General features: G+C 44.3%; 1 protein-coding gene across 2 annotated transcripts in view; it reads left to right on the plus strand.

Annotated features, from left to right (window-relative positions):
• Positions 1-26,213, plus strand: part of LOC139424550 (netrin-1-like) — a 92,355-nt gene that overhangs the window by 47,257 nt on the left and 18,885 nt on the right. The window contains exons 3-5 of one of the 2 annotated variants that reach the window (XM_071176505.1): positions 571-759; positions 17,811-17,960; positions 20,344-20,397. In XM_071176505.1, coding sequence (XP_071032606.1) covers positions 571-759; positions 17,811-17,960; positions 20,344-20,397 — 393 coding nt within the window. The remainder of the gene's footprint in view (positions 1-570; positions 760-17,810; positions 17,961-20,343; positions 20,398-26,213) is intronic. The other variant, XM_071176506.1, reaches the window with a different exon arrangement.

Genomic DNA, 26,213 nt, shown 5'->3' on the forward strand with positions numbered 1-26,213 from the left:
AACGACGAGTCATGAATAAACATCAGCTGGCTAATTAAACTTGGCCTTAGCAACTTTATTCATTAGTAAACCAGCAGCAAACACGACCGGGGATTTGGTGTGGAATGATAATACTGTACTGAAACCTTGTCTGGTAGAGTCTTCTAGGAGGAGAGAATAACCTTGAGAGAGAGGGGAGGGCAGAGTGTGAGAGAGAGAGAGAAATAGATAGAGAGAGAACAAGAGAGAGCGAAAACAACTCGACTCAGCTCAGTGCTTGACCTCATTATCAGGGAAGTTAACTCTCACAGTATCTTACCTTGGGGGAGGGGGGGGGGGGCTGATCTGCTGAGGCCCAGGTGTCAAGTAGGATTTGTATATCTGGTAAACATACACATAGAGAATACTGTAATTATTCACAACGCTTTATCGGTTGTCAGGCACCAGACTGATAAGCGGGGTGTAGGCATCCAGAAGTGGTGTAGATACACTGCAGTAATCTATAGAGTTTGTAATTCAATTGAAGAATGTATATATATATTGTTCCCCTTTGTTCTTCCCCTGATTCTCCCTTCCTTTCTGTCTCTGCAGCCTGTAACTGTAACCTGCATGCCAGGCGATGCCGTTTCAACATGGAGCTGTACAAGTTGTCTGGGAGGAAGAGCGGAGGAGTCTGTCTCAACTGTCGCCACAACACGGCCGGACGCCACTGTCACTACTGCAAGGAGGGTTACTACAGAGACCTGTCCAAAACCATCTCTCACAGGAAAGCCTGCAAAGGTACGAGGGGTCTGGTGAGGGCTTCTGTCCCGGTCTGACTGTTAACTCTGGGGCTCTCTTGTCGCTATAGTGACATGTAGCTCTATGATACACAACTGTTATCCAAAGTTACACTTTATGTCATAAATTGAGTACATTTAGAAATTCTCCTCATCTGAAAACATCATGTTGTGATATTTATTTATTTAATAACCCAGCTAGTCATGTTGACTGGTGAATAATTAACCACTAAGCTATGTGGGAGGGACATCTCCTATGTAAAAGTTAAGAGCAGAATCAGGAGAATTTGAAAAAAAAACAGGGATCCATACATTCCTGGCCTGTCTTACCCCCATCCAGCTCTGTCAGTGGAGATGGGTCAGTGGGAGTCTGTGGTGAGGTAGGGGTTTGGGGGGTCTCCTCACTGACACAGAGTTATTTGGCTTCATTTGGGGCGAGGGATGGGGGGGATGACAGGGCAAGCAAAACAAACAGGAGAGGTGCGAAGTGATCCCCGGGCGAGGCGCAGGTCAGATGAGTGAGAGGAATGGGTAGGAGGCGACAGGAGGGGGGGACGCACTTCTACACCACGTGTGCTCATCAGGGTTCATCAGGCAGTGGGAGGGTGTAAAGGACGCCACAATTTCCTGACGTTTTTGACCTTCACCTCGGGAGAGAAGAGGGTAAAAAGAAAGAGAGGGAGAAGAAAGATGAAGTTTTCAAACCTCCTATAGCTGAAGGGGACGATAACAGGGAGCTAAAGTTCTGTTCAAACAAGGCCCCGGTAACACTGTGAACGTGCCCCGCATTCTCACTCACACACACACACACACACACACACACACACACACACTCTATAGAGTGCTTCCTTCCAAGGGCGGACTAAAGGGAAATATTACACCCCATGTTTTCCCACATTATTCATGGAGGAAGTAAATAAACAAACAAATCAATCAGTTTGACAGAGAGGCTGTCTTGTCTGTCTGAGAAAAAAGTGCATCTGTTCACTCAACCCATAGACAAGCCATAGACAAGCCATAGACAAGCCATAGACACTATTCACAGGAGGAGGGATGCCTAAGTCAATGTATTTCAACTGTTATGTTGTTTTCTTCATTTATCCACACCTGACATCAACACTACAGTATGAATGTGGAATAAGTGTCTATTTCCTGTATTGTTTGTGATTATTTGTTTGTGTCTGTTCAATGTCATATTTTCACATAACTGCAAAACATGAATTTGCTATAAAGTTACATTTCTAAAAGATTTGACAGAAAGAGAGAGAGATTGAGAGTAAACCGTCCGATTTATCCAAACACCACATCCAGCATGATTCATTCTTCTGCATGAAAAAAGTCCTAATAACAAGTCATGGAACCTAACCCAAACATCCATCCATCCCATTATTGCAGTGTTCCCAACTGACATGAACACTTCGGGAATGTCGATTCGGAATGCAAACAGACATCCATCACCAGAGGCTGTGTATCATTAACCCCCATACTATATACCCTTCCCATCTCTATGAGGCTGTGTATCATTAACCCCCATACTATATACCCTCCCCATCTCTATGAGGCTGTCTAATTGTTGGGGATTTAACCTCTGTTACTCAAATCCATCCCTTTTTCATGTGGACAAGACTTGATTGTTTCAGCACCATAACTCACCCTCACGGTGGACTTCCCTGTGATTCCTTAAAGTCTACTGATGCATTTTATCACCGTGTTGATTTTAGATAATCATATTTAATTCAATTAACATTTGAATTCAATGACATTTATTCATCAATTATATTTATTCATTTATATTTATGCCGCAGTGCTCCCCGATATGTGTGCGAAGCTCCACTATCAAAAGACTACTGCTCGTCTTTTACCCCTATTTTCAGAACCGTAGCAGATTTTAATAAGGACCAAAATGAATAATCCATCTTACTCCCAGGTGAACCCTTTTACTCTGGCTTTTTATTAAATATGATTTGCTTTACTTGGAGAGCTAATGAAGACCTCTGGTTCTGAGTCAGAGGCCACAGAGGATTTCCGAGGCTGTGTGTGTGTGTGTGTGTGTGTGTGTGTGTGTGTGTGTGTGTGTGTGTGTGTGTGTGTGTGTGTGTGTGTGTGTGTGTCAGAGGCCACGGAGGATTTCTCAGACGTAGCTGAATTAGGGTCAACAAACTAGCAGGAATTCGCTAATGGATTCACTGCAGCTTTGAGTAGTTAGTTAAGCCAAAGTTGAAATGCCACTCAAAACCCTCAATATGCACAATGAGTGTTTGGGTCTATAGCTACTGCAGAGCCTAGAGTAACCAACTTTATTTCTGTTGAGATTTTGCAAGTCTAGTTTCCTAGTTAAAAAAAAAATGTTAGGATTTACTGTAAATGATTAATTCAACATTAAGTCCATTATTTAATGGCAGGAGACTGATGCCTTAAATATTATGTCATAACAACTTGTCAAAAAGCTGTGAAAAATGCATCAGTGTGGACCTCTAGGCATCTAATTCTGAACGTGTGCATCCGGGACATGTGGGGCTGGCTCTGAACGTCTCTCGACTCCTTTGATTGTACCAACTGCCAACACTACCGACATGGAAAACCGAGAACTCTCTGTGCCTCCTTCATCATCTCAATGTCTTCTTTTCTCCAGGCTGGTCTTCATCTTTTTGACTCATGCTCGTAACTGCTTGATTCTCTCCCTCTTCGCTGCTGCCAACTTGATGGCCAAACTGTACACATCTCTCCTGTTACTTTATATGTGATGTTTTTAACATAGGTTGTGGAATATGACGTGGTTCCAGTTTTTATTTCTAGAAGATTCTAGGAATGGAGTCTACATCTGTGTTTTTTGTTTTTTTTTGGAATGTAGTGAGGATTGAGTCAAGCTTCTTGCTTATGTTCTCGAGAACTTTTACAAGCCTTAGGGCTCAATAGCATTTGCTGGCCGAGAGTACTTAACACCTCTGAACGTAATTTGCGAACCGAGTGAAAAATTAAACAGAGCGCGCTGAACGATCTGCGGACGAACGCTAGATCGACATTCGGTGTGATGTGTGAGAGCTGGGCAGACACAGTATGTAGAGGCACACAGGCTCTGTCTCTCTGTCTCTGTGTCTCTGTGTCTCTGTGTCTCTCTGTCTCTGTGTCTCTCTGTCTCTCTGTGTTAATGAAGTTACCACATACACTGCTTTACCTATTATATATCAACTCCTATGAATCTCGTGCTTAGCTTGTAAAATGATTTAAAGTCTGGCATATCATAACTCAAGATAATTCAATGAAAACTAAAACCGTGTAACTAATGTGTGTTCACTCCAGCAGTGACATAAATACACACCATGCAGCTACACTAAAGTGACAGCAATTAAGGCCCTCAGTCATTTATTGTTCAACGGGAACCTATGCTGGGTAGCTCTTGGGCAGAATAAGTCCTTTAGCAATACAAGAGGGTAGAAGAGTACAGAGTCTTGCTTTTATATGAGAAACTCGATCACTTCAAATGACTCCCATGTGAGACCATTTCGAAGGAAACTGAGAGCAACCGGCCATTTTGGCCCCGAAAGAACAGTGCCTAGAGCCTAGATTTATGGCTTCACCCCTCATTGACTAGAGCGTTAACACAGAATGCATTTTGATTGAGGGCCTGGGCCCTAAGTGAGGACTTTTGGAAGGTGCATCTTGTTCGTTTCTCCAACACCTTTGTTGGCAGAGCTACAGTGCCTTGCGAAAGTATTCAGCCCCCTTGAACTTTGCGACCTTTTGCCACATTTCAGGCTTCAAACATAAAGATATAAAACTGTATTTTTTTGTGAAGAATCAACAACAAGTGGGACACAATCATGAAGTGGAACGACATTTATTGGATATTTCAAACTTTTTTAACAAATCAAAAACTGAAAAATTGGGCGTGCAAAATTATTCAGCCCCCTTAAGTTAATACTTTGTAGCGCCACCTTTTGCTGCGATTACAGCTGTAAGTCGCTTGGGGTATGTCTCTATCAGTTTTGCACATCGAGAGACTGATTTTTTTCCCATTCCTCCTTGCAAAACAGCTCGAGCTCAGTGAGGTTGGATGGAGAGCATTTGTGACAGCAGTTTTCAGTTCTTTCCACAGATTCTCGATTGGATTCAGGTCTGGACTTTGACTTGGCCATTCTAACACCTGGATATGTTTATTTTTGAACCATTCCATTGTAGATTTTGCTTTATGTTTTGGATCATTGTCTTGTTGGAAGACAAATCTCCGTCCCAGTCTCAGGTCTTTTGCAGACTCCATCAGGTTTTCTTCCAGAATGGTCCTGTATTTGGCTCCATCCATCTTCCCATCAATTTTAACCATCTTCCCTGTCCCTGCTGAAGAAAAGCAGGCCCAAACCATGATGCTGCCACCACCATGTTTGACAGTGGGGATTGTGTGTTCAGGGTGATGAGCTGTGTTGCTTTTACGCCAAACATAACGTTTTGCATTGTTGCCAAAAAGTTCAATTTTGGTTTCATCTGACCAGAGCACCTTCTTCCACATGTTTGGTGTGTCTCCCAGGTGGCTTGTGGCAAACTTTAAACAACACTTTTTATGGATATCTTTAAGAAATGGCTTTCTTGTTGCCACTCTTCCATAAAGGCCAGATTTGTGCAATATACGACTGATTGTTGTCCTATGGACAGAGTCTCCCACCTCAGCTGTAGATCTCTGCAGTTCATCCAGAGTGATCATGGGCCTCTTGGCTGCATCTCTGATCAGTCTTCTCCTTGTATGAGCTGAAAGTTTAGAGGGACAGCCAGGTCTTGGTAGATTTGCAGTGGTCTGATACTCCTTCCATTTCAATATTATCGCTTGCACAGTGCTCCTTGGGATGTTTAATGCTTGGGAAATCTTTTTGTATCCAAATCCGGCTTTAAACTTCTTCACAACAGTATCTCGGACCTGCCTGGTGTGTTCCTTGTTCTTCATGCTTTTAACGGTTTTAACGGACCTCTGAGACTATCACAGTGCAGGTGCATTTATACGGAGACTTGATTACACACAGGTGGATTGTATTTATCATCATTAGTCATTTAGGTCAACATTGGATCATTCAGAGATCCTCACTGAACTTCTGGAGAGAGTTTGCTGCACTGAAAGTAAAGGGGCTGAATAATCTTGCACGCCCAATTTTTCAGTTTTTGATTTGTTAAAAAAGTTTGAAATATCCAATAAATGTCGTTCCACTTCATGATTGTGTCCCACTTGTTGTTGATTCTTCACAAAAAAATACAGTTTTATATCTTTATGTTTGAAGCCTGAAATGTGGCAAAAGGTCGCAAAGTTCAAGGGGGCCGAATACTTTCGCAAGGCACTGTATATATAATATCCCATTTTGGCACAGTGTTCGGGCGTGGCCCAAGGCCCACCATGCTTACAGTTTATTGGATAGGGAACCTATTGTTGATACCACACAGGAGGTTGGGCCTAAATCCCATGCAAGTATAGATAGTTAATTAACATGGTATGATAGCCAAGGTGGGCAAAAAGGTAGAAGCTCTCTGGGTGGTCTGGTTACGAATCGAACAAACTCTGCACTGCAAATATTAGTTGAGTTGAAGAGTTTGATACGCTGGCTACCATGGCACCCCTTTTAGGAGGTTTGTGGCCAAGTAATATTCAGATGCTTTGATAACGGTAAAGAAACTAAATCATTGACACCAGCCTTGGATCTTTGGTTATGATGCTTTAAAAATCTGACGATGAAAGGAGAGTGTCTGAAAGTTATTCTACTGAGAGAAATACCAAGCTTAGTGCAGCGGGGCACCATATTAGTGCCATTACTTTAATCGTAATTCACACCGTAACGTCAGCCAGTGTGTAATTACTTCAGTGAGCTGAACCATGAGGAACAAGTTTAACAAACAGAACAAAAATGTGTCTTTGTCAAAGGAAACTCTTACTTTCAGTTAGAATAACATGTAGAAGTTATTACGTTTCTCCTCTCCATTTGTCTCGCACTGTAGAACTGTTTTAACCATAAATAACATTATGTTAGAGATTTTTTTTTTTTAAATAGTGTTTCTGGAAACGAAAAATAAAGTCATATTTATGTTGCTGTTGTCAATTATAATGACTTACATCTATTGTGTTGCATGTAAAATGGCAACTATATAGGAATAATATTGTCTGTATGCCCATAGGCTCTTGCCTTGGCCAAAAGTGTGACATCCCTAAGGTTTCCCCCCCAAAAATGTATCAATAAAATACCAAAACTTATGAAAACCCAAATTGAGATAGACATTCCCTGTATCAGATAAACATGTAATTGAAAAAAGGCCTGAGTCATGTAACACTATTTAATCTCTCCTCTCCACACATTTTTTTGCGGACCAGTATTAACCTAATTATAATAGAACACAGACATGGCTCGGGTTGGGCCTTATCCAACAGCCAACAAATTATTCTTATAGGCACCGAACGCACAAACCCAAACTGAGGGGGAGCTTTGCAGTTCAAACTTCAAATGCTTTATGGTAAACGATTGGCAGAGTTAAAACATTCTCACATTGAGCAATGATCGTCTCCTATGAAGAGCGAGCTCCTTTGAAATGCCTTCCATCACCCTCCCCGTTAACCAAGAACATTTTTCACTCTTTTATGTGCAACTCCCTCCTCAAAGTGTGTGTGTGTTACACTAGTAGGGAACGCAATCATAGCTCCATCTGAGCCTCTTCAAGGTCTTCATGTAGAGGAACGAAACATTTATATACAGGACCAAGTCCCTCAACCTTCAGAGCCTAAAAAGGCCTATTCTCTCCGACTGCTCCTTTAACTAGCTCATCTTGAGGACCAAGAGAAGCACTTTCTCCCCACTTCAAGTGTGTGTCAGAGGTTGGAAGGAGCTAGCCTTTTGCTAGCCTAGCTAGCCCCTGTAACTAGCTCATCATGAGGGGCTCATTAGCACTTTCTCTGCCCTCTACAAGTGTGTGTGAATGAGGCCTGGAGGATGGAAGGAGTTAGCCTTTTTCGCTAGCTAGTGTCCCTATCTTGCCCAGCCATCTGGAGTAGCTGTGAGGAAGGATAGCAGGATAACGTAGCTACTTAAGTGCTAAGTGGACACACACTTATTAAAGCTTAAACTCTCACCAGGTGGGCCCCCAGCAGGCTGTTGCAGTCAGCAAGGGCAGGAGGAGAGAGACACCATTGTAAATACAACCCATATTTATGTTTATTTATTTTCCTTTTTGTACTTTAACTATATGCCCATCGTTGCAACACTGTATATAGCTATAATATGACATGAAATGTCTCTATTCCTTTGGAACTTTTGTGAGTAATGTTTACTGTTCATTTTATATTCTTTAATTTCACTTTTGTTTATTATCTATTTCACTTGCTTTGGAAATGTAAACATGTGTTTCCCATGCCAATAAAGCCCTTTGAACTGAATTGAAATTGAGAGCGAGAGAACAAGAGAGTCAGAATGAGAGAGAAAACGAGAGAACTAGCGAAAAAGAGCGGCCCACCTGCAGACCATGTGCGGAGCAACTTGATTTACTGGCAGGCTTAAGCTGTGGTTAGTGGGGCAGACGCTCTTAAAAACACAGTGCTAGCTCTCAGAAGGGCCGCACTTTGCCCTCCCTAACGCCCCCCCCATACCCCACTCCCCTCCGCCCCACTGACAGGCTCTTAAATTTACGTGCCTGAAGACCTGCCCGATTGGCCTCGACACTTGTTTATAGGTTGTGTAAGCCCCTCCTTTTTTTATTTGTCTCTCTCTCTCTCTCTCTGTTTTCTAGCCCACCTCTCCCAGACAAAATGAGGCAATGAAACCTGGTGACAGATTGGCCTGAAAGTGGTAATCGTTACACTCGCTTTAAAGCCCGCCGGCCTGATAAGGGGAGAGGGCTACGGATTCCCCCTTCGTTGTCTGATTAAGATAAGCGAGAGTAGCAGCAACAGCTACTGACTCACATAATACAGACAAAGAGAGAGAGAGAGAGAGAGAGGTCATGATCAGATGAGCTCCTGCATTTTTCAGCATGTTCTTTAAAAAAAGATAGATTTAGTGTTAGATAAACTTGGATTTTTTTTGTCAGGAACATATACAGGATGCTACCCTCTACAACATAACCTTCACTCCAAATCAAAACGCAAAACCTACAACCTGAATTTGGACGCAATTACGGAATCACCTGGAAGGCTTACAACTAAACTACCAAAGATTATTATTCCAACACTATACAGCAAATTCTATGGAAAACAACAGAAACCTGAAAACACCATCCAACATGGAACTGAGTGAGTAATGTTTAGTCTGAAGCTATATTTTATTTCCAAAAACCAAGAAGAAAAATACAAATACATTACAATACTTTATAAGGACTGAATGCTAAATGAAGGCTGCCAAGCTTGATACAACTTCAATTAGCACCGATGTGTCAAGTGAGAGGTGTCAAAGCCCTTTAGCCCAACAATGGCAGGAGAGTCGCACAGTCTACTCCAACCAAATTGAGAGGCATTAGAAGCTGCATCCTGCTGTTCAGAGGTAATTCAAATACAGAACTCTGTGTATGTAAAGAATGATAAGGCAAGAAAAGATCACCAAATGAAGCTCCTTATGGAAAATCAAGAGATACTTTTTGCTGACTATTATAAAAATGGGAACATCAGCAACCTCATCTTCCACACAAACCATCCCCTGGCATGGCACAGTGCTATATTAACATACTGTTAAGGGGGGGTGTGTTAACGAGGGGTGGAAACTCAGGATACTAGACAAGGACTCGGAGTCAGATAATATAAATCTCTATAAGTCTGGAACAGTATTGATACAGGGCAAACAGTTTCAGCTGGACATCCACCTAATCAAAGAATTAGCCCAGCAGGAGAATCTCTCCCTTGAGAAAGATACCCCCACCCTGAGCGGGTCAGACCAGACCTCTTCATTATATAACCCCACAGACGAGCAACACCAAGCGGAAAGTCAACCTCCCAGCACAGAGTACAACCCCCTCTTTGAAATGAAGGATACATTTACCCAGCTGGATGTATGGCAGGTGGAGCTGGAACAGCAGGCGATTACACTCCAGTCAGCACAGACTCAGACAACAGTCCAGCACAACAACACCCCCTTAACCAGACCCGAAGAGCTGGAGGTGGAGAGAGACATCTGCACTCTGGACTGTAGTGAGACAACTTTAATAATATAAAAAGCAAGAGCAGAAGAAGAACAGAGCACTAGAGGAGAGGATTAGACTGCTGGAGGTGAGGGTGAGGGGGATGGCGTGTGACAGAGAACAACCCACTAGAGAGGTGGCCACCCCCGCAGAGAAGCCAGCAGAACAGCCCACCTCAGCTCCCACCAAAATTCTTCGACACCACAGCAGAACAGTCCACACCAGACCCTGACTATAGAGTCGACGTCACAGCAGAACAGACAAATTAAGAATCCCAAGCCCAGGGGCTCTCACCCCCCCTGAGCACCCCCCCCCCCCCTGTCAGCCCTCCTGACAACCCCCCCACACCCACTGAGGGCATACACAAGACACAGATTGTACTCCTTATGGACTCAAATGGGAAATATATACAAGAAAAAACTAACTTTTTCCCAAACACTCTGGTGTCCAAACACCCAGCGCGCCCTAGACCTTCTGTCTGAGGACCAAGAGCTGGTAGTCCCACAAGAGCTGGTAGTCCCATTCACCAAACTATTAGGTGATAAACAGGTAAGGGACTCAGGGGTATATGCTAATTTGGTTAAGAGCAGACCTAACTCACTCCATTATATTAATCAAATCAGGAACATTTTACATTTGGCTAGAAAACCAATGATCTTAACAGAGAAACATGTCCACCTGTGTGCTACCTATCCCCCCACTAGAATCCCCATACTTTAATGAAGACAGCTTCTCCATCTTGGAGGGGGAAATCAATAATTTCCAGGCCCAGGGACATGTACTAGTCTGTGGCGACCTAAATGGCAGAACTGGACAAGAACCTGACACCCTCAGCACACAGGGGGACAAACACCTGCCTGGAGGTGACAGCATTCCCTCCTCCATATGCCCCCCTAGGCACAACATAACCAACAAAATTGGGTCACAACTCCTGCAGCTCTGTCGCAAGCTGGGTATGTACATAGTCAATGATAGACTTCGAGGGGACTCCTATGGTAGGTACACCTATAGCTCATCGCTTGGCAGTAGTACTGTAGACACCTCTATCAGACCACAGCAAAATCACACATCAAAGCCAAAGGAACTGAGTAATATTAAGAAATGCTATAGATAGAAGGAATGTAGTTTGGAAACCTACCAAAAAACAATTAGGCAACAACAAATTCAATCCATTTTAGACAACTTCCTGGACAAAACGTTCTACTGTAGTAGCGAAGGTGTAAACTTGGCAGTAGAAAATCTTAACTGTATATCTGACCTCTCAGCTTCCCTATTAAATCTCAAAATCTCAAATAGAAAACTGAAGAAAATGAACAACAATGACAAATGGTTTGATGAAGAATGCAAAAATCTAAGAAAGAAATTGAGAAACATGTCCAACCAAAAACATAGAGACCCGGAAAACCTGAGTCTACGCCTTCACTATGGTGAATCACTAAAACAATACAGAAATACACTACGGAAAAAGAAGGAACAGCACGTCAGAAATCAGCTCAATGTAATTGAAGAATCCATAGACTCTAATCACTTCTGGGAAAATTGGAAAACACTAAACAAACAACAACACAAATAATTATCCATCCAAAATGGAGATGTATGGGTAAACCACTTCTCCAATCTTTTTGGCTCTATAACAAAGAACAAACAGCAAAAACATATACATGATCAAATACAAATCTTAGAATCAACTATGAAAGACTACCAGAACCCACTGGATTCTCCAATTACATTGAATGAGCTACAGGACAAAATAAAAACCCTCCAACCCAAAAAGGCCTGTGGTGTTGATGGTATCTGTCACGCCCTGACCATAGTTTACTTTGTATTTTCTATGTTTTGATTGGTCAGGGTGTGATCTGAGTGGGCATTCTATGTTTCATGTCTTGTTTGTCTATTTCTATGTTCAGCCTGATATGGTTCTCAGTCAGAGGCAGGTGTTCGTCATTGTCTCTGATTGGGAACCATATTTAGGTAGCCTGGGTTTCACTGTGTGTTTGTGGGTGATTGTTCCTGTCTATGTGTTTTATCACCAGATAGGCTGTTTAGGTTTTCGTTACGTTTTGTTTTGTAGTATTGTATTGGAGATTCGTGTTTCGTATTATTAATAAACATGGATCGTAAACCACACGCTGCATTTTGGTCCGACTCTCCTTCGCATCAAGAAAACCGTTACAGAATCACCCACCACAAAGGAACCAAGCAGCGTGTCAACAGGCAAGAACAGCCCAAAGTGGAGTACAGTATGGACTATACTTCTTGGGAGGAGATAGACAGGTGGGCGGTCGACCCAGGGAGCGTGCCGGAGCCCGCCTGGGATTCGATGGAGCAGTGCGCGGAAGGATATAGGAGAATGGAGTTTGCGAAGCAAGCAAGGCGGCGCGGACGGAGGCCCCATAGTCAGCCCCAAAAATTTCTTGGGGGGGGGCTCAGGGAGAGTGTGGCAGAGTCAGGAGCCAGACCTGAGCCAACTCTCCCTGTTTATCGTGAGGAGCCAAGGAGGAGACCAGAACCAGAGCCGGTGTTGGAGGTGAGCGAAACAGAGACTGTGAAGGAGTTAATGGGGAAATTGGAGGAGAGAGAAATGAGGGAGTTGCTGTGTTGGTGTTTTAAACATGGAATTCGCCCGACGGAGCGTGTCGGGGATTTGATGGCACCTGGGTCAGCGCTCCATACTCGTCCTGAGGTGCGTGTTAGTCGGCTGGTGAAGATGGTGCCAGTCTCACGTACCAGGCCTCCTGTGCACCTCCCTAGCCTTGCACGTCCTGTGCCAGCACCGCTCTCAAGATCTCCAGTACGCCTTCACGGTCTAACCCATCCTGTGCCACCTCCACACCCCAGCCCTCCGGTAGCAGCTCCCCGCACCAGGCTTCCTGTGCGTGTCCTCGGCCCAGTACCACCAGTGCCAGCACCACGCATCAGGCCTACAGTGCGCCTCGCCTGTCCAGCGCTGTCGGAGCCCTCCTCCTCTCCAGCGCTGTCGGAGTCTCCCGCCTGTTTAGCGCTGTTAGAGCCTTCCTTCTCTACAGCGCTGCCGGAGTCTCCCGCCTGTTCAGAACTGCCAGTTAGCATAGAGCTGCCAGTTAGCATAGAGCTGCCAGTTAGCATAGAGCTGCCAGTTAGCATAGAGCTGCCAGTTAGCATAGAGCTGCCAGTTAGCTTAGAGCTGCCAGTTAGCAAGGAGCTGCCAGTCTGCAAGGAGCTGCCAGTCTGCAAGGAGCTGCCAGTCTGCATGGAGCTGCCAGTCTGCATAGAGCTGCCAGTCTGCATGGAGCTGCCAGTCTGCAAGGAGCCGCCAGAGCTGCCTGTCTGCAGGATGCCGCCAAAGCTGCCAGTCTGCAAGGAGCCGCCAGAGCTGCCAGTCTGCAAGGAGCCGCCAGAGCTGCCAGTTAGCATGGAGCAGCCAGGGCCGCCAGTCAGCATGGAGCAGCCAGGGCCGCCAGTCAGCATGGAGCAGCCAGGGCCGCCAGTCAGCATGGAGCAGCCAGGGCCGCCAGTCAGCATGGAGCAGCCAGGGCCGCCAGTCAGCATGGAGCAGCCAGTCAGCATGGAGCAGCCAGTCAGCATGGAGCAGCCAGAGCAGCCAGTCAGCATGGAGCAGCCAGAGCTGCCAGTCAGCATGGAGCAGCCAGTCAGCATGGAGCAGCCAGAGCTGCCAGTCAGCATGGAGCAGCCAGTCAGCATGGAGCAGCCAGAGCTACCAGTCATCATGGAGCAGCCAGTCAGCATGGAGCAGCCAGAGCTGCTAGTCGTCCAGACTCTTCCAGATCTGCTAGTCGTCCAGACTCTTCCAGATCTGCTAGTCGTCCAGACTCTTCCAGATCTGCCAGTCGTCCAGACTCTTCCAGATCTGCCAGTCGTCCAGACTCTTCCAGATCTGCCAGTCGTCCAGACTCTTCCAGATCTGCCAGTCGACCAGACTCTTCCAGATCTGCCAGTCGACCAGACTCTTCCAGATCTGCCAGTCGACCAGACTCTTCCAGATCTGCCAGTCGTCCAGACTCTTCCAGATCTGCCAGTCGTCCAGACTCTTCCAGATCTGCCAGTCGACCAGACTCTTCCAGATCTGCCAGTCGACCAGACTCTTCCAGATCTGTCAGTCGACCAGATTCTCCCAGATCCGCCAGTCGACCAGATTCTCCCAGATCCGCCAGTCGACCAGATTCTCCCAGATCCGCCAGTCGACCAGATTCTCCCAGATCCGCCAGTCGACCAGATTCTCCCAGATCTGCTAGTCGACCAGGATCTGCTGAAACCGCCAGCCAGCCAGGTTCTGGTAGTTTCTACTACCTGCCTGGGCTTCCTCTCAGTGCTGAGCTTCTTCTCAGTGCTGAGCTTCCTCTCAGTGCTGAGCTACCCATCTGTCCCGAGTTACCTCTGTCCCGAGCTGTCCCTCTGTCCCATGTTTTCATTGTGGTGGGTAACCTATTTAGGGACGTTTAGGAGGGGGATTAAAACTGTCATGGAGTGGGGTCCACGTCCAGCGCCAGAGCCGCCACCGCGGACAGATGCCCACCCAGACCCTCCCCTATAGGTTCAGGTTTTGCGGCCGGAGTCCGCACCTTGGGGGGGGGGTACTGTCACGCCCTGACCATAGTTTACTTTGTATTTTCTATGTTTTGATTGGTCAGGGTGTGATCTGAGTGGGCATTCTATGTTTCATGTCTTGTTTGTCTATTTCTATGTTCAGCCTGATATGGTTCTCAGTCAGAGGCAGGTGTTCGTCATTGTCTCTGATTGGGAACCATATTTAGGTAGCCTGGGTTTCACTGTGTGTTTGTGGGTGATTGTTCCTGTCTATGTGTTTTATCACCAGATAGGCTGTTTAGGTTTTCGTTACGTTTTGTTTTGTAGTATTGTATTGGAGATTCGTGTTTCGTATTATTAATAAACATGGATCGTAAACCACACGCTGCATTTTGGTCCGACTCTCCTTCGCATCAAGAAAACCGTTACAGTATCCTCAATGAAATGATAAAAAATATAAACAACAAATTCCAATTGACTATACAAAACCTCTTTAACATCATCCTTAGCTTTGGCATCTTCCACAATATTTGGACTGATCACCCCAATCCACAAAAGTGGAGACACATTTGACCCCAATAAATATCGTGGGATATGCGTCAACAGCAACCTTGGGAAAATCCTCTGCATTATCATTAATAGCAGACTCCTACATTTCCTCAGTGAAAACAATGTACTGAGTAAATGTCAAATTGGCTTTTTACCAAATTATCGTACGACAGACCACGTATTGACTCTGCACACCCTAATTAACACACAAACAAACAAACCAAAACAAAGGCAAAGTCTTCTCATGCTTTGTTGATTTCAAAAAAGCCTTTGACTCAATTTGGCATGAGGGTCTGCTATACAAATTGATGGAAAGTGGTGTTGGGGGAAAAACATACATAAAGTGGTGTTGGGGGAAAAACATTATAAAATCCATGTACACAAACAACAAGTGTGCGGTTAAAATAGGCAAAAAACACACAGTTCTTCCCACAGGGCCGTAGAGTGAGACAGGGATGCAGCTTAAGCCCCACCCTCTTCAACATATATATCAACGAAATGGCGAGGGCACTAGAAAAGTCTGCAGCACCCAGCCTCACCCTACTAGAATCTGAAGTCAAATGTCTACTTTTTGTTGATGATCTGGTGCTTCTGTCACCAACCAAGGAGGGCCTACAGCAGCACCTAGATCTTCTGCACAGATTCTGCCAGACCTGGGCCCTGACAGTAAGTCTCAGTAAGACCAAAATAATGGTGTTTCAAAAAAGGTCCAGTCGCCAGGACCACAAATACAAATTCCATCTAGACACCATTGCCCTAGAGCACACAAAAAAACTATACATACCTTGACATAAACATCAGCACCACAGGTAACTTCCACAAAGCTGTGAACGATCGTAGAGACAAGGCAAGAATGGCATTCTATGCCATCAAAAGTGACTGACCCAAACTTAAGGAAAGCTTTGACTATGTACAGACTCAGTGAGCATAGCCTTGCTATTGAGAAAGGCTGCGTGGCTCTCAAGAGAAGACAGGCTATGTGCACATTGCTCACAAAATGAGGTGGAAACTGAGCTGCACTTCCCATCCTCCTGCCCAATGTATGACCGTATTAGAGACACATTTCCCTCAGATTACACAGATCCACAAAGAATTCAAAAACAAACCCGATTTTGATAAACTCCCATATCTACTGGGTGAAACATCACAGTGTGCCATCACAGCAGCAATATTTGTGACCTGTTGCCACAAGAAGAGGTCGACCAGTGAAGAACAAACACCATTGCAAATACAACCCATATTTATGCTTATTTATTTTCCCTTTTGTACTTTAACCATTTGTACATTGTTATAACACTGTATATATACATAATATGACATATGTAATGTCTTTATTATTTTGGAACGTCTGTGAGTGTAATGTTTACTGTTCATTTTTATTGATTATTTCACTTTTGTATATTATCTACTTCACTTGCTTTGGCAATGTTAACATGTGTTTCCCATGCCAATAAAGCCCTTTGAACTGAATTGAAATTGAGAGAGAGATAGAGAGAGACTGGCTCATAGCCTGTATGAATCAACCAAAAAACAAAAGCTTCTCATAAAATCTTGTACCTAATCTCAACACTCTCTCTGGTCATTAGATCCAGTCATTTAGTAGAGTTCCAGTTAAAAGCAGAGGCTAAGCAACATTCACATAACATTCCCACCACGGGGAACGAGAATGCACATTGTGGTCTGTAACACTAGTGTAACCGCTTATACCCACAAAACCTCAAATTGCATAGCTCAAACTGAGACCTTTGATGATTCTCATAGTGAGAAGTGACACTAGAGATGTAGGGAGGGGTCATTCTGAAGGACAATACGCCCACAGGCTAAAACTCGACATCACTGGCTGAATCCAAAAGTCATTTTCTGAAACCTGACATCACTGGCTGAAAACCAGAAATTTGCTGAAACCCCAACATCGTTGGTTGTTCTGTAGGACATACTGTAAACATTCAACACGGAACACAGCCCATGGGATGCACACAACCAGACCCAAGTCACATAGTTCTGTTACCATGGCAACAACGTCTCATGGAGTTTAGGGGCTTGGTGACTAGAGGAAAGATTATTAGAGAAGTTCTGGTATTGATTAGAATATAGTATTTGTGTCATGTGTGACATATCGTTATGGTAACCACGCCATGCCTGGATATGACAGTACAAACAAACACAAGGAAAAACTTTGCCTATAGTTTACCATTATATATTATCACTGTTTATCTGTTATTGAACACTTTATCAAACTTGATATAGTGAGTTTAGTTGGCAAGATAGACCAACTGTGGGTTTAGTTGAAAATAAAGGCAGGGGGTTAGCCTAGTGCAGGCAAAAAATGTTGCATTCCTGAAGCATATGTCTTAGATAGACTCCCCAGGCAGAGAGGAAATCTGACAGCCATTTTGGTTCCAAACCACTGATTAATAAAAAACAGCCAATCAGGATTATCACTCTGATTTAATCATCTAGTAAACACAGTCGCCTGCTCTAGTCTCCTTCTTTCCCACAAAGAAAGAGCTAACGATTCCCAGCAGTCAATGTCAACTAGTACTGTATGCCAGTTTGAATATGATGAGTGTATGCTGTTCGTGTGTTCTTGCAGCGATGGCACTGCAAGTCAAGCTTGTCGTGTTGTGGACCCAAGTAAGTCCTGTCACTCTTCCTGCAGCAAGCCTCACAAGCTTCACTGTCTCTTCTGTCCTTGACGCTCACGTTTCCAACCCTGTTGTTACCACCACCACTGCTGTTGTTGTTGTTTTGTACTGTATCTGTGCTCTCTCTGTATATGGGTGTTACGTGTTTTTGTGTCCCCACCCACGCCAAACGTGTGTTCTCTTACCTCTTCTCTTCTGTTCCTCACAGCATGTGATTGCCATCCTGTGGGTGCTGCTGGCAAAACCTGTAACCAAACCACGGGTCAATGTCCCTGTAAAGACGGCGTGACTGGTATCACGTGCAACCGCTGCGCTAAAGGCTACCAGCAGAGCCGCTCGCCCATTGCCCCCTGCATAAGTACGTGGAACCCAGCCTTTCCTAGTTGCCTGAACTTGTCTCACCAGCCACATATGACTTTTGCCCATTCCATCTCTATGCTTAAACATTCATGCACACCTCCACAAAGAAAATCGACAACTTACAAAAAGGAACAAACTCACTCAACCAACCAACCAACCCTCCCAACCAACCAACCACCCCCCCACTCTATCCTGGCTTGAAAAACACACACTACATGACACAGAATCCTACTTTTCTTCTTTCTCTCTTCCATTGGTTTCCTCAGACAAGCGTTTAGCCACAGTGTTCAGCTAAAATAAACAAATCATCCCCCAGAATCCTCTGTGAAGCCTCAACCTCCCCATGTTGACAGTCCCCATAAATCCAACAGTGCCAAGTCCAGAGCCGAGTTAACGAACACCAACTTTAGGATCCACCAGTGTCCCTCATTGGCTAAAAAGGGAAAAGGGCCAATGACCAAGGGCAATCGGCATCTCCAAAAATAAATATCTGAATTTTTTGGCATTTGTTTTCAGACCCCAAAACAGTACATTTTAATTGCTGCTTTTAGTCAATAAAATGATGATTCGGAGGTTAAACAAAAGCTCTTATGAAATTAATTATTCCGAAGGGATATTTTTGGCCAATGTCCAAGCCAAGGGGATAATTAAACCTACAAACTCCATTGGAATCTGATATCTTCCATTTTCCTGGGAAAGTCGAGCCACTCAGTCGGTGGTGTGAAACTTGGAGATGCTGAGGTCCCAGCGATCAGATGGGATCAACACAAATATTTAGTTTCTTCAATAATTGCTAAATAATCTTTTTTAAAGCCCTTCCCATTAACATTTAGCAATACTGAAACCTCTTGCCAATTTCAGTTTTAACAGGGAGGGATAAAATGTCATATCTCTGACTTCATATACTTTCCAATGTGGAGGGCCATAAATCAGACCATACGAGTTGATTATGAGAAACGGGCTCATTATTATTATTATGTGATCTGGCACGCGTGGCTGAATCCTGATCGGCTATCAGGGCTTGGCAGGTCGATTAGCAGTGACACAGAGTAATCAGTAGGGAGTAAAAACCACATGGCCTCTGGCAGCAATTATTTTTCTTGTCACAAGACAGACGCTTCGATTCTTAATGAGAAAATAACAAATTAGGCCTGTATAAATTAAACAATTAAGGGAAAGGGGATACCTAATCAGTTCTACAACTGAATGCATTCAACTTAAATATGTCTTCCGAATTTAACCCAACCCCTCTGAATCAAAGAGGTACTGCCTTAATCGATGTCCACCGGCGCCCGGGGAGCATTTGTTGTTGGGGGTTAACTGCCATGCTCAAAGGCAGTACGGGAGCGACCTTTTGGTTACTGGCCCAACACTCTTAACCACTACGTTACCTGCCGCCCCTATGATGAGTAAACTTTTAGATTCCTAATGTTTATATACAGTATACAGTATTGTATACTATACTGCCTGATTGGATTAGTTTGCAGGACTTATCCCAATCAGAGGTGTTGATCAAAAGACTCGATTCTTTCTTCCTTTACCACACAGAATCTTCATCTATGCATGACGGTACACTGCTATTGTACTCCTTTCCTGTGTATCTTATCTAGCTTGCCACCCTTTCCTTTTATCTATGTGTTCTTATACAGCGGTATCTGTGCTTGTCTGTCCTTGCTTCCCCTCACTGCTTACTCACCTGTTTTGGTGGTTTTATCCCCCTTTTGCCGCCAGTGTAACAAAATGCATTATGTTTTATATCTACATCTAATGTTACCATCCTGCTCCTTTGGAGATAATAGGAGCTCTCTTTATGCATGGCTTACTTCAAACGTCAACTTCCTGCCTCTGTGAATAGCCGACACGAGAGGGTGAAGTAGAGCTGAGAGAATGAAGTCTTGGATGCAAAACCGCAGAGACCTCGTTGTGGGGGCGAATAGAGGCGTGAGGGGAGAGACGTTACAGATTTCACACTCCTCCCTGATATCTCCCCTCCAGATCTTAAGATTGCATCTCGCTGTTCCCCTTTGATCTGATCTGCCAGGTAGCTCCACCTGTACGGCATTCATATTAGGAAGTCCTCCGTTCTCAAGACTTCCTAATATGGATGCTGTACAGCTGAGAGAGTAAGTCTCTACAGGTGAAACCTAACCAGTAACCATCCCTTCGTACAGTTACCCCACACGGCACGTCTACATCTACTGAAAAACTGTAGGTTGTACACTAATGCTAAAGCTTGTCTGCTGGAAAATAAACACTCTTATTGTATACTCGTCTTATTTTACATAACTCTTTCATCAAAATAACAGTTGTCTTTAATCCTATGGAGAATGTATTAAAACATAATGAAGCTAACTTTTGTCTGTGTTTTTACCTGGAAACAGAGATTCCCGTTGTTCCCCCGACAACCACAGCCAGCAGTACAGAGAAGCCAGCAGGTGAGTGGCTCGTCTCAGTCCTTATCTCTCTGCTTGTGTGATCCTAAAATTGCTTGTGTGATCCTAATTCCTCTGCAAGGTGGGATTATCAGAACATGTTCTTGAGACTTATTTGTTGATATCAAACTGTTTAAATGCCACTGGCTACCCATAATGCCTGTAGCTAGGGTTTGGTTTACAGTGTGTATTTAGGCTGAACAGAAAACAGAAAGAACCGCTCTCCCTCTCTTCCATCCACACCCCTTCTAACTAAACATTTCCTTCACGTGAAATGTTAGTTAGAACGAGTACAGTTTAAATTGGATCCCCATTGCCTCCCCCCTCGCTCGAAGTTCATAAATATTAAATCAATTAGCCATTGCCTTGGGATGTAGCTCCTTTAATCTTACACTCTTCATCCAATTAACTGTGTAACTGGAACACAGTGGGGTGTAACAGGAACGCAGTGGGGTGTTGGCAGGCAACGCGCTGGGCCATGATATTGTTGATCTGTTGATTTTGTCTCTCTCTAAGAGGAAAAGAGAGGGAATATGGTAGAGAGAGGAAAATAAAATTATTTGGGGTTCTGGCGCTAATCAGGGAAGCAAGCTCTTTCTCAAATTCAGGAGAGAGGATACAGTAGCTTGTTCAGAGAAATTCTTCCAAATGATACAGCGTGCATCACTCTCCCACCAGCTACTGTCAAAACACAGCAGTACTCTGTATATATAATTGAATGGACTACTTCCTTAGTTAAATCTTGTTAATCAACATGGGGAGATTAAATGGAATTTGAAGGCACTTTTATATAAACATCTGTTAAACTTGAAAATTAAGCCAGAGACATGGTATGTGATATAAACTATTCAGGAAAGAATGTTAAGAACCGCATTACAAATGAGCAAAGATGACAATGAAGATTTGCCACGAGTTAAGTCAACACAAGAACCTGTCAGGGGGCAACGCAGGCCACAGACTTATTCTTTGCCCCTAGCTTGTGGAAAAGTGTAGTCATAGTGGTGTTCCTCTCTCAGACAGCGAGAGGAATCGTAGCGTGCGAGAACGCCTGGCAGCTGCTCTCATTTCTCTACTGCTGCTCTGACAGATCAGATTGACAGGGAAGTGAGGGTACTGCTGGTGTCTTTCTCCCACTTCTCTTCTCTCCCCGTTTCACACTTTGTTTTGTAATATCACCAAATCAATACAACAGGTACCGTGAAATGCTTACTTACAAGCCCTTAACCAACAATACAGTTAAAAAAAAGAGAGTTAAGAAAATATTGACTAAATAAAACTAAAGTAAAAATGTAACACAATAAAATAACAATAATAAGGTTATATACAGCGGGTACCTCAACCAGGTCAATGTGCGGGGGTACAGGTTAATCAAGGTAATTTGTACATGTAGGTAGAGGTAAAGGGACTATGCATAGATAATAAACAGCAGTAGCAGTAGCAGTAGTTCGGGTGGCCATTTGATTAATTGTTCAGCAGTCTTATGGCTTGGGGGTAGAAGCTGTTAAGGAGCCTTTTGGTCCTAGACTTGGCGCTTGCCATGCGGTAGCAGAGAGAACAGTCTATGACATGGGTAACTGGAGTCTTTGACAATTATTCTGGCCTTCCTCGGACACCGCCTAGTGGGGGCACCTAGTGGAGCCGGTGTTGAGGATCAGTGTGGCAGATGTGTTGTTGCCAACCACTGGATGGCTCAGTACGTGGACAAATGGGATCTCATCCAATACATGATTGGTGACAGATGTGGTTGTTCTTATCAGGGCTACCTCACCACCAGTCCCCCAAATGAGTGCCTATGTCTTTAGTGAAGCATATATATATATACACACATACCGAAGAAATATATAACATGCAACAATTTCAAAGATTTTACTGAGTTACAGCTCATATAACAAAATCACTGAATGTAAATAAATTAATTGGGCCCTAATCTATGGATTTCACATGACTGGGAATACAGATCTGCATCTGCTGGTCACAGACACCTTAAAAAAAAAGGCAGGGGCGTGGATCAGAAAACCAGTCCGTAGCTGGTGTGAGCACCATCTGCTTCATGCAGCACCACACATCTCCTTCTCATCGAGTTGACCAGGCTGTTGATGGTGGCCTGTCGATTGTTGTCCCACTCCTCTTCAACGGCTGTGTGAAGTTTCTGGATATTGCAGGAAACTGTAACGCATTGTCGTACACGTCAATCCAGAGCATCCCAAACATGCTCAATGGGTGACATGTCTGAGTATGCAGGCCATGGAAGAACTGGGACATTTACAGTTTTAAGGAATTGTGTACAGACCCTTGCGACATGGAGCCGTGCATTATCATGCTGAAACACGAGGTGATGGGGGCGGATGAATGGCACGTCAATGGGCCTCAGGATCTCAGACGATGCCGCAGGTGAAGTAGCCGAATGTTACATATGGTCTGCAGTTGTGAGGCCGGTTGGAAGTATTACCAAATTTTCTAAAATGACGTTGGAGGCAGCTTATGGTAGAGAAATTAACATTCAATTCTCTGGCAACAGCTCTGGTGGACATTCCTGCACTCAGCATGCCAATTGCACGCTCTCTCAAAACTTGAGACATCTGCGGCATTGTGTTGTGTGACAAAACTGAGTGGCCTTTTATTTTAGAGTGGCCTTTTATTGTCCCCAGCACCTGTGTAAGGATCATGCTGCTTAATCAGCTTCTTGATATGCCACACCTGTCAGGTGGATGGATTATCTTGGAAAGGAGAAATTCTCACTAACAGGGATGTAAAGAAATGTGTGCACACAATTTGAGACAGATAAGCTTTTTGTGCAATGGAACATTTCTGAAATATTTTATTTCAGCTCATGAAACCAACACTTTACATGTTGTGTTTATATTTTTGTTCAGTAGAGGGAAAGAGAGAGAGCGATATGCAGATATATATACATTGTTTTATCTAGATAGAGAGACTAAGTGATGAGTCATGACCTTATTGCTACTTTGGTTTGTAAGGTTGGACTAAAGGAAAAGAAACCGGTATGCTTGGGGTGGGCTCATTATACGCAAGGCTGGACAGCTGTGCAGCAGGTGCCTCCCCCCTACCTCAACCCCATCGGACTCGGTTGAGGGAAGTGGGGGGGGGGGGGGGGCATGGAGGGGTGGAATGGAGGGGTGGAATGCATGGCGAATACCTCGGAAGGCAAGGCCCAGACAAAACACATATTGTGCGGTTAGGTCACGGATAGTGTGAGTAGTCACTCCCCCTTGGTCGTCGCCTGACAGAGATGTCTGTAGAGCAACGGAATGTGGAGGAGATTATAACAGCTGAGCTGACCACCATGATACCAACCAGTGACGTGGTATTCATTAGGCACGAAATGGAAGAAAACAGTCAGAACCGTTATAAAACGGGGAGTTACTGTCGAAAGACGTCCAATGAGAAGAGCTCGTTTTCAGTTACAAATCGTTTCGGGACAGTGTGCCCTTATGAACATGATCCAAGATAATGGGCCACGATGATGATGATGATGAAAATGATGATGGCTGGAAGGGTTCAGGATTTGCGGTGAGACCCTCCCTGGATATTTGGGACATGAGTCTCTCTCTGGGTCCACTCTACACACCCTGTGTCACGTTCTGACCTTAGTCATGTTTTTTTATGTCTCTGTTATAGTTTGGTCAGGGCGTGAGTTGGGGTGGGCATTCTATGTTTTGTAGTCTAGGTTTGTATTTCTATGTGTTTGGCCTGGTATGGTCCCCAATCAGAGACAGCTGGCAATCGTTTTCTCTGATTGAGAAACATACTTAGGTAGCCTGTTCCCACCTGTGTTTGTGGGTAGTTGTTTTCTGTCTCTGTGTCTGCACCAGACAGAACTGTTTCGTGTTGGTCTATTCTTGTTATTTTGATCGTAGTGTTCAAATAAATATACATCATGAACACGTACCACTCTGCACTTTGGTCCTCTTCACCTTCTTCAACCCACGACAGCCATTACACCCTGTTAATACTCTCTGCTGCCTCACTGGGCTTTAGTGTTGTGTCATGGGATGTTATTACCTGCTCCGAGTTTAATATGGGAGAGAGAGAGAGGAGAGAGAAATGGTGACCCGAGAGTGAGGGAGAGAAAGAGAACGGGAAGAAAATAGCATCGTAATAGCATTGTATCAGCGTGTCCATCATCATCATCATCGATGCTAAACTCACAATATGATTTATGGCTTGGCAATCTCAGCCTGGCTCTCACAACATGAACACATTGGCATCAGCCTCTCTCACTCTCGTCTGTTGTCTGCATGTTGGGATGGAGCCAGCATCATTGCCCACTGACTCCACTGAAACTCAATTGCAGTAATAGGGATGACCACACTCTTGTTTTCAGATTGGTTCCACAGAACATGCCGCCCAAAACAAACAACCCACAAAAGCATCATGTCATGAATCATAAATAGACGCTTTCGCTCTCTGTTGTTTCCCAGCTGTCACTCACTGGGATCGAAAACACTACTTTTCCCTTACTTCAGGATGATAGAATGAATGAAAGAGAGAGAGAGAGAGAGGCTGTGTCCGAAATCTGTCTGGCCTACTATTTACTAAAACTGCATACTGTGTCCTAACCATACCACATACTATTTAGAACGTACTGTTCAGTCAAAATGTATTCAATAGGCAACAGATATCACCATACTAGACTCACCCTTACTGAGAATACGTCATCTGATGTGAAACTGCACCGTTTCCCTCCATTCTACCATTTTGGTGCAGCAGGTCTCACTATCAGCTGCTGTCAAACACGCCTGGATCTGAAAAGAGGATCATTATGGTGCAGCAGGTCTCACTATCAGCTGCTGTCAAACACGCCTGGATCTGAAGAGGATCATTATGGTGCAGCAGGTCTCACTATCAGCTGCTGTCAAACACGCCTGGATCTGAAAAGAGGATCATTATGGTGCAGCAGGTCTCACTATCAGCTGCTGTCAAACGCCTGGATCTGAAAAGAGGATCATTATGGTGCAGCAGGTCTCACTATCAGCTGCTGTCAAACACGCCTGGATCTGAAAAGAGGATCATTATGGTGCAGCAGGTCTCACTATCAGCTGCTGTCAAACACGCCTGGATCTGAAAAGGATCATTATGGTGCAGCAGGTCTCACTATCAGCTGCTGTCAAACACATCTGGATCTGAAAAGAGGATCATTATGGTGCAGCAGGTCTCACTATCAGCTGCTGTCAAACACGTCTGGATCTGAAAAGAGGATCATTATGGTGCAGCAGGTCTCACTATCAGTTGCTGTCAAACACATCTGGATCTGAAAAGAGGATCATTATGGTGCAGCAGGTCTCACTATCAGCTGCTGTCAAACACATCTGGATCTGAAAAGAGGATCATTATGGTGCAGCAGGTCTCACTATCAGCTGCTGTCAAACACGCCTGGATCTGAAGAGGATCATTATGGTGCAGCAGGTCTCACTATCAGCTGCTGTCAAACACGTCTGGATCTGAAAAGAGGATCATTATGGTGCAGCAGGTCTCACTATCAGCTGCTGTCAAACACGTCTGGATCTGAAAAGAGGATCATTATGGTGCAGCAGGTCTCACTATCAGTTGCTGTCAAACACGCCTGGATCTGAAAAGAGGATCATTATGGTGCAGCAGGTCTCACTATCAGCTGCTGTCAAACACGCCTGGATCTGAAAAGAGGATCATTATGGTGCAGCAGGTCTCACTATCAGCTGCTGTCAAACACGCCTGGATCTGAAAAGAGGATTCTCTTCCTCAATAGCAGGCAGTGAAATTGTAGTAGATGAAAAGCCGAAACGATTATGACATGACTTTTAAAGCATACTATTTTTGTT

Source organism: Oncorhynchus clarkii, chromosome 13, assembly GCF_045791955.1.
Source record: "Oncorhynchus clarkii lewisi isolate Uvic-CL-2024 chromosome 13, UVic_Ocla_1.0, whole genome shotgun sequence".
NCBI classification, from domain to species: Eukaryota; Metazoa; Chordata; class Actinopteri; order Salmoniformes; family Salmonidae; genus Oncorhynchus; species Oncorhynchus clarkii.